Source organism: Hipposideros armiger, unplaced genomic scaffold, assembly GCF_001890085.2.
Source record: "Hipposideros armiger isolate ML-2016 unplaced genomic scaffold, ASM189008v1 scaffold_683, whole genome shotgun sequence".
Taxonomy (NCBI): domain Eukaryota; kingdom Metazoa; phylum Chordata; class Mammalia; order Chiroptera; family Hipposideridae; genus Hipposideros; species Hipposideros armiger.
Window position 1 is genome coordinate 552,048 of NW_017732033.1, and position 9,105 is coordinate 561,152.

The following is a 9,105-nucleotide window of genomic DNA, read 5'->3' on the forward strand; positions in this document are numbered from 1 at the left end:
CCTTTTGTAATTCTCTCTCCTTGAGCATGGACTGAATTAAATGACTTGCTTCTAACATGTAACACATGGCAAAGTGATGCGATGTCACTTCTGAAAATAGGTTATAAAGGACTGTTATTTCCACCTTACCGACATTCTCTCCACAGCTCTTATTGTGTGCTTACCTCAATAGAGAGGATTACCTGGCAAGAAACTGAGGGCTGCCTCTGGTCAATAGCCAGCAAGGAAAAGAGACTTTCAGTCCAATGACCTGAAAGAAACGTGATCCTCCAAACACCATGTGAGTGAGCTTAGAAGTGGTCCCTTCCCCAGTTGAGCCTTCAGATGATACCACAGACCTGGGCCAACACTTTGGTTGTGGCCTTGTGTCAGCCTGTGAAGCTGACAGCCTGTGAAGCAGAGGACCCAGAAAAGTTGTGCTGGATTCTTGACCCACAGAAACAATGAGATTCTATGTGTGTTATCTTAAGTCACCTAATTGTGGGGTAGTTTGTTACACAACAATAGATAACTAATACAGGAGGTGAGAGAAACAGAGAAACCAAAGTTGGTTCCTACATGATTTCTGGCTTAAGCAACTTAGTATCTAGATATGTCAAAATTCCAGAGGGACAAATAGATTTCTGAGGTAAGGAGAGCAATGAACAAGCATTTGGTATATTATACATTCAAGTGAGAAACTGGGTGAGCCATGAATGTGGTATCTGCAACTCTTTTTTCCATGGCATTAGAGGTTGTACTTTTCCACCAATCAGAGCAGTAAAGTCCAAAACTTGAGTTTGGACTCAGAGGAAGAAGGTAAATCAGGCTTTTCCTTTTGCTTCAGCAGGGTTTAAGAAAACAAAGTCTTCTGTTTGGTCATGACTAGCTGTTCCAAGTTCTACTTTTGTGTTTGAGGCCAAAACCCCAGATAATAAAGTGTTACATTGCCTTATTTTATCCTTGTTGCATATATCTCCTTGAGGAAGAGAGGAAGTAGCAAGTCAGAGCCTGGGAATTCTTACTTCATTGGGCCACATGCCAACATAATAGTGGTCATTTCTAAACCTGAAAGGCCTTTGCCCAGCCCAATGTTTCTCAACAGGCCCCCCATATTGGTATTTGGCCCAGGACAATTTTTTGTCATGCTAGAATGTCCTGAGCATTGTAGAAGGTTAAACATATACCCGTAGCACCTACCAGTCATTGTGACAACCCAAAACATTCTTCCCACAATCCTAGATGCTTCCTAGTGGGAAGGTACCTCACCCTGGTCGAGAACCAATAGATTGTTTGAGCTTCCTCACCTGCAACATCTGCCACCCACACTTTGAGCTTGCCCTCTACCATTTCCTAGGTGCCGGATGGGCAAGGGATTCCAGGTATTTAAAAATTCTCATTCCTAGAACTTTAAGTACAATGAGTTCTCAAATAATTAAAATATAATACTAATATGAGAATAGCTGGGAATATAACTGAATTTTAGAAGATTTATAGGGCAACACAGAATCTTGTAGAAACTCAGACATTTTATAACTGGTGTTCTTTTCTTTGTTCTGTTGCCATGCCAAAAGAATATTGGCTATTGATTTATGGTGAATAATAATAAGATGTGTCCTAATGCTTCAGATTTGTGACTAGGGATTCCCTAGAACAGGGGATGGCAAACTGCGGCTCGCTAGCCACATGCGGCTCTTTGGGTATGTTCTGTCTCAAAAGTTTGCTGACCCCTGGAAGAGCCAATCCTGTCCCTCACAACAACTTAAAAATTATTTGAGAGCCATAAATATATTTTTACATAATCACCATTACGTGAAAAATACCCTTTAAAAATTTTATAAATGAAACTATGATAGTTTTATTTTCATTTTCAATTTTACTTCAGAGCCACATGTATGGTACTCAAAGAGCTGCATGTGGCTCGGGAGCTGCAGTTTGCTGACCCCTGACTGCTCTTCCATCTCAAAAGTTTGCCCACTCCTGCCCTAGAATTTCAGTTGAGGGATTCTGGAACTTTGATCTGGTGATTGTGGCAGTTCAAGTGTCAGAAAAATCCATTCCTATACTTGGTTGTGAAGTTATTACTATCCCAACTCTATGTCAGAAAGAAAATAACACTTGCATTTATGTACATATGATAATCTACATTTTACTGTGCTAATTGGGCACCTTTTGTGAGCCAGGCATTGTGCTAGTTTCCTTGAATGCATTATTTAATTCAATGCCCACAAAATGCCTCTGTGGAGAGCAGTATTATCATTCTCATTTTGCATGTAAAGAAATTAAGGTTCAGGAAAGTTGTGCAACTTGCTAAGCATCACCAAACTAGTAAGCGACTGAGTCAGATTTCAAACCCAGACTTTGAAATTCATTCTATAAACACTTTAGACTACATGGATCTGGATTGATGTTATCCAACAGACATGCATAGAGTGTCGGGCCTTATATTGGGAAGACAGGACAGAGATGTCTCTGCCTGATTGGATGCATGGATAGGTGCATGAGTGCTTGGATAGATGGGTAGAACTAAATAACAGGGCAAATGCATGGAATAATGAGGGAATCAGATGGAAGAGTGGATGGTAATGGGAGGGCAAGAGAATGAGTGAGTGAATAAGGAAGTAAATGAGGGAATGGGATGAGAGGGAGGGAATGAATGAATGAATGAGTGAATGGAGAGGTTTTGAGGTCGCGCTACCTGAAACTCGAGCGCCTGGAGGCTGTCGGGTGGGCGTGCGGGCGGCTACTCCACACAGTACGGTAGGCGCGCGCGGGCCACTCCTCCAGCCCGGCTCCCCCCCCCTCCTCCTCCTCCTCCTCCTCCTCCGGTCGCCGGCCCTCCAGCCGCCCAGGCCCCACTCTCCGACGGGCGGGCGGAGGGAGGCATCCGCAGCAAGTTGTCGAGCTCGCCCCGCCGCCGCCGCCCTGGGCGCCGCGATGCGTAGACTGGCCGCGCTGCCGGGGGGCTGCCGCGCCGCACCATGAAGTTCCGCAGTAAGGCGGCTGCGCTGCTCCTGCTTGCGCTGGTCACGCTGCTGCTGGTGCTGCTGACCCTGTGCACCGGCCGCGCCGAGCCCCCAGCGCCGCTTGTGCACTCCGCGTCAGCCCCGCAGCGCCATCCCGAGCAGGCCCCCGCGCGCCTCCCAGGCCCGGGCGCCTTCCCGGGGGCCGGCCAGGGAGCTCAGAGGCGCCGGCCACCGCGTCCGCGCCCGCGAGCCGGCCGCTGGGGCGCGGCGAGCCTGAAAAAGTTGTCGAGGTGAGTCGTGGCAGCCCCAGAGTCCTGTCTAGAGACCTGGGTCTCACTCCCTCCACCCGTGCCAAGTCCAGGGGAAGCTTTGGCTGGAGGGACAGAGTCCAAATTCACCCACGAGCTGCCCACTTGTATTTCTTACCCCGCTAGAAATGAAGAACCACCTTCATGGAGTCCTCTTGACTGCAATGCAATTGATTATCATGTACATTTTTGAAAGAGAAGTATCAGGGAAAGTGTTTTGTATGTTACTTTTTTTAACTGTCAAGGCAGGGCTTGTTTTTGCATTCTTGCAAACATGCGCCCTTGTTTAATTTTTGAAAAGCCATCACAATGCAAAATGCTTTATCTAATTCTCATGTTTCACTGGAGAATTTTTATCAGAAACGTAGATCTGATTGAGTTGAAAAAGTTAGATGTTTACCAAAGACTGGTTGCCTGTCATTGAACCTCGAATCACCCTGTGCTTAGAACAGAAGAGGCACTCGACCTATATAAGTTTATTAAAAAGTTTCTTCTTGAAAGGAATGATGCGTATAGAAGACACAGTGGGGGTTTCCCTGTTTCTTGTTCTGGTTCAGCCCTATAGAGAAAACATCTAACGTTCGACATTATGTTTGATATTCTCTTTCTCTACGCAAAGCTTAATGCCACAGCTTTTTACCAGAGCGTTTTATCTGTGTCCTTAGGGTTGCTGGAATGTCCGCAGGTTAGGGATTTGCGTTCATTTCCTCTGTGGTGGAGAGCTTTTTAACAATCCCGTTGTCTTCTAGCCATTGTGTTTCGTCTGCCCTTTTAAATCTGTAGATGTTTCTAACTGCCCTTGTAAGGTCCGTGTTTGCTGAGTTTCTTAATTACTTGAAATGAATTGAACAATTCTTTTTGAGCATAACTAAATGTGTCTTGGCACTTTTACTGTAACTAAAAGAAAAACCTCAAAAAGTAGCTGTGTCAGCTTTTGTTTCTCTTCTGCCTCATAATAAATGTACAGGTGGGTACTGAAAAGTTTTAGGTAAAAAAAAAAAGATCTATAGAATTCCTTTTAAGTATTTATAACCACTTGCAACCTCTTATGAATATATATGCTCTTTAAAATAGGGATTTTCTGTTAGGAACTTAATAGGATTTTCCTTCCTATATACTAAGGTTTCTTAAATGTATTATATTATGTTTCAACTGCAGGCTTACTAAGATTTGTAAGTTGATGCGACAATTTGTAAGATAATAATAGCAGACACCATTTGACATAGCTAACCAGACACAGTGCTAACAGCAGTACATAAAAATAGTCATGTTAACACTTGACATATATTAACTATGTCATCTGCACCATAACCCTGTGATAGCAGTTCTCAAATTGTAGCCTTTAACCAGCAGCACCAGTGTCACTTAAACCTTGTTTGAAATGCAGGTTCTCAGGCACCACCTCCGACCCTCTAAATCAGGAAATTTGGGGGTGAGGTCAGTAATCTTTTTTTAACAAGCCCTCCATTTTTCCTAACATACACCAAAGTTTGAGAGCCTGCTCTGTGAAGTAAGCACTAATGTTATTGCCGTTTTACATATGAGGAAAGTAAAGCCCAGGGTTTAGCAGTCTGTCCAAGGTTCACAAATAACATGAGGTAGACAGAGATAAAAGACCCAGCCAGGCCCAGGCTGAGTGAGCTCTTACCTGCTATGTTGATGTCATGCACTAGTCTCGCCTGCATTTCATACTTTTTCTGAGATATTTCTAAATGAACATCATAGATTTTTGCAACTGTCTCATTCTTCAAGGTTTTGGGAACATTGGGGCAGCATCTTCTTGTCTCTTATCTGAACAAATTGTCTCTGACTAGGAAGAAACCATTAACAGAATCAAATGGATGTTTTAGGGAAGGACTATTCATGAGCAGCAGTACCACTGAAAGCCATTTTTAAAAAACCTATCTCTTAGATTATCATGGAAATCATGGCTAATACCATAGGAATAAAGAACAAAACTTAAATACTCAGGGAAGACTGAAAAACAAAAGAGCCATAGGAAGTCTCAAGTTCAAATGCATAAACAGGAAAGCCTAGTGTCCTCTGGAGAAGTTGACATTTTCTGGGACTTATTAGTGTTTCTTTTACTAACTAGACAGAAATGGCAACAGAAGATTCCGAAACAGTAAGGGAGCTAGAGGAAAGATCTCTGCATGGACTCTCTTATTGCTTTTCTAATCCTGCCTGGGTTACATTTTTGTGGTTTAGGAGGAATTTTATTTTAGGGAGGAAAAAGAAAGCCTCAAGTTTTCAGAAAACGAGTGTTTTAATCTCGTAATGGCTAGAACCCAGAAGAGATGAAGGTTCCAGGATCACATTTCTCAGACCTGGGGAATAGTCAGAAGAAATCGGGGAGTTAGATCTGACACAGTCCACCTCCTGCTGACTATTGTGGACTGGGCTGCTTGCCTCCCCCAGGGTACTGCTGTCAGTGAAGTGTTGCCACGTCAGCACAAGAAACACAGCACTCTCCTTCCCCATCTTGTTTTCATTTCAGAGAAGTTTCCAGGGATTTGCCTAGTTAGCAGGCAAACCCTACAATTTTATAACTAGTCATTTGTATGCAGTCTATCCTGTGGTAGCCGCTCCCGTCTATAAATATAAAGCCAGGAGGTAAGGTCTGAGAGTTTAGGTCAATGGTAGGATCTGAAAACAGACACCGCACTGTAAGCAGCAGTTCTAGTGCACAAGAGAAATGAAATCTTTCTACTTTGGTTTATTGGTGTTTTATACTTGGCTGACTTCCAAAAAGAATTTGAGATGACTTAGAGTTAAAAACACATATACAATAAGGCCATTGAAATAGTTATAAATAAATGAAAAGACATAAAGAGGAGGGGAAAATAAGTACTGTTTGTCAAAAACTTAGGCCACTATTGTTATGAGGATTAAGTGTTAAATTTAGCTCTAAGCTTCCTGGCAGCCATGTCAAAAAGGGAAGCATGTGGGCTGCCTCATTTTCACTGAATGATAACAGAAGTTTATCAAAAGAGATGATTTGTTTTTCATGGTACTGAATTCTAAAAGGAGAATTTAACTTGGGAATAAACTTTAGACTTTAGAACTCCTCTTTGAACCTACATATGGAAAAGGAAGTTTAATATAACTACCAATCCATGCCATATAAAAAATATTTTTTGGCATCTGGAGTCCAGAGAATTGGGTTCTAGCCCCAAAACATTTTATCTTAATTTCCTCTCTGTAAAATGAGTGAATTGATCCAAAAGTTTTCTAAGATCTCTTCCAGCTCTGACATTTGATGATTCTGTGATGAGATCAAGTTTAGCTGCAAAATCCCAACAAAGACTATTTATTGTTCAGCCCTTTGTGCTGTCTCTTGCTAAATCACTGTTTCTCGTTTATTAGCTCTAGCCTAGAACTCTTATCGGTTACTCAACCTCAACCCTGTTCTGAACTTTATTCTTTTTCTTCCGTGTTGGTCTGGATATTGCTGTTTTCTCTTAAAATATGATTTCTAAGGGAGACTTAGGCTACCTCTGTGCTCTGTGGTGCTGCGGTGACGTTTTATTCCACAATCATTCAGCAAATGTTTATTGCATATATATACTGGGCCAGGCACTCACTCTACAGTGGTGAATGGAGTTACTGGAATGGAGTGGTGCATTGGGGGCTGGAGAAAAGATGACAATACAGTAACATGTTATACCTGGCAGCCTCCCCTGCTGCCCCAACAAGAGAAAGTGTGCATACTTGCTCATCAAGAGACACCATTCCCAGCAGTTCCCTTTGGTGTCGAGATAAGTCTTCTCAGAGGGTCCTCTCTTGAATAAAGGTCTCAATAAAGGGATGATGCTATCTACATAGCAAAATGCCAAGCTTGTGGCTATCTTATAATTAGCTGATAGACCCAAAGCACATTAAAGGTCTCTAAATCTTGGTGCCATCTATAATATTCTGTTCTATGAATCTTGGCTCTAATCACATTTTTGTTGATTGGTCCATGAATACTCTCTTTCACCCTCTACATGTACTTGTTCAGTAAACTGTATTGGTTCTATCTCAAAAGTATATCTCCACTCCCACCATTTCAACCATTTTCATGGTTACCACCCATCTCCTAAACACCATCCTTTTACACTTGGACATCTGCAGTAGTCTGTTACCTGGTTTGCATGTTTCCACTCTAATGCCCTTGACAGTCCATTTCCATGCAGCTGCTGGAAAAAACTTAAATATGCAGACTACATTGGGTCACTTTGCTGGTTAAAAGCCCTACAGTGACAGATTTCTCATCACACTGAGAATCAAATTAAATTTCTTAGTGTGGCCTTTTAAGCCCTAGCCTGATCTCAACCCCATTTAGTTTTCTGACCTTGACTCCTATCACTCCCCACTTTACTCAACTCCACTTGAGCCACAATGGCCTTCAGATACACTGAGCCCATTCCTGCCACAGCACTTTTTGTTTTCTGTGCTGGAATGATCTTTGCTCACATCCTCGCAACACTAGCTCCCTCACTTTTTTCAGATCTGTGCTTTCAGGTTTTCTCCTCAGGGGTCTTCCCAGCTGCCCTAGAAAAACAGAAACTTCCCCATCATTTTCTAGCCCCTTACCCTGTTTAGTATATTTTTATAGCACTCATTATAATGTGGCATTGCATTTTATTTGCTTCTACCCCCCATGTACACACACTTTATGTACATGCTAGAAGAGATGATCTCATAGTAGGTACTCAATATATATTTGTTTAATGAACTGGTGAATGAGCATCCACCTGTGCCAGCGCTATGCTGACTTCACTTTCATGATTCAATTACATATTATTTAATAATATTCAAGACAATCTCATGCTCTTTAGGGGAATATTGAGGATCTTTATTATAACATCCTTAAAACAGAGGGTGCTTTTTTCTTATTAATAGATTTTAATGTTTAGAACAGTTTAAGATTTATACAAAAATTGAAAAAGCAGTGCAGAGTATCCCTATACCCCATACCCAATTCCCTCTATTATTAAAATCTTATACTAGTATGATACATTTGTTACAATTAATGAACTAATATTAACATTATTACTAATGCTTAGTTTATTTAGATTTCCTTCGTTTTTACCCGATGTTCTTCTAATGCAGGATCCCTACCAGGATACCACATTACATTTAGTTATCTTGTTTCCTTAGGCTCCTCTTGGCTGTGGCCATTTCTTAGTTTCCTTGTTTTTTATGACCTTGAGAGTTTTGAAGAGCATTGGTCAGATCTTTTGTATGATGCCCTACCATTGGAATGTGACTGATGATGTGTTATTCGTGATACTGGGCTTATGGATTATTGGGAGGAAAACCATATAGGCAAAGTGCCGTTTTCATCACATCATATCAAGTGTATATCAACATGATTTATGACTGCTAATGTTGGACTTAGCCAACTGGCTGAAGTAGTGTCAGGCGTCCCCACTGTAAATTTACTCTTTGTGCCCCTCTCCACACTTTGGAAGGAAGTTACTGTGCACAGTGCACACGTAAGGAGTGGGAAGTTATGCTTTCACTCCTTGAGAATGGAGTATCTCTGAACTTATTTGAAATTCTTCTGCATGAGAGATTTGATTATTCTATCCCATTTATTATTTTTTTAAGTCATTATATTAGTATGAACCTATAGATAATTATTTTATACTCTGAGTTACAATCCAATATGACTATTTTGTTTCTGAAGTTGTTTCAATTTTGGCCATTAGGAGCTCTTTCAGTTCATATTTATGCTCCTTTCACATACCCCTCATCAATGTGTTTTTTTTTCTTTTTCTTTTTTTTTATTGTTAGTTTCAGGTTTAAGAACAATGCAATAGTTACCCTTTTCACCCTCACAAAGTAACAACCCCCCTCCCCCCATC

General features: G+C 41.5%; 1 protein-coding gene across 2 annotated transcripts in view; it reads left to right on the forward strand.

Annotated features, from left to right (window-relative positions):
- Positions 1-2,816: 2,816 nt before the first annotated feature.
- Positions 2,817-9,105, forward strand: part of GXYLT2 (glucoside xylosyltransferase 2) — a 164,730-nt gene continuing 158,441 nt past the window's right edge. For both annotated transcript variants that reach the window (XM_019626544.1, XM_019626545.1), the window contains exon 1: positions 2,817-3,235. In XM_019626544.1, the coding sequence (XP_019482089.1) occupies positions 2,961-3,235 (275 nt within the window). In that variant the 5' untranslated portion in view covers positions 2,817-2,960. The remainder of the gene's footprint in view (positions 3,236-9,105) is intronic.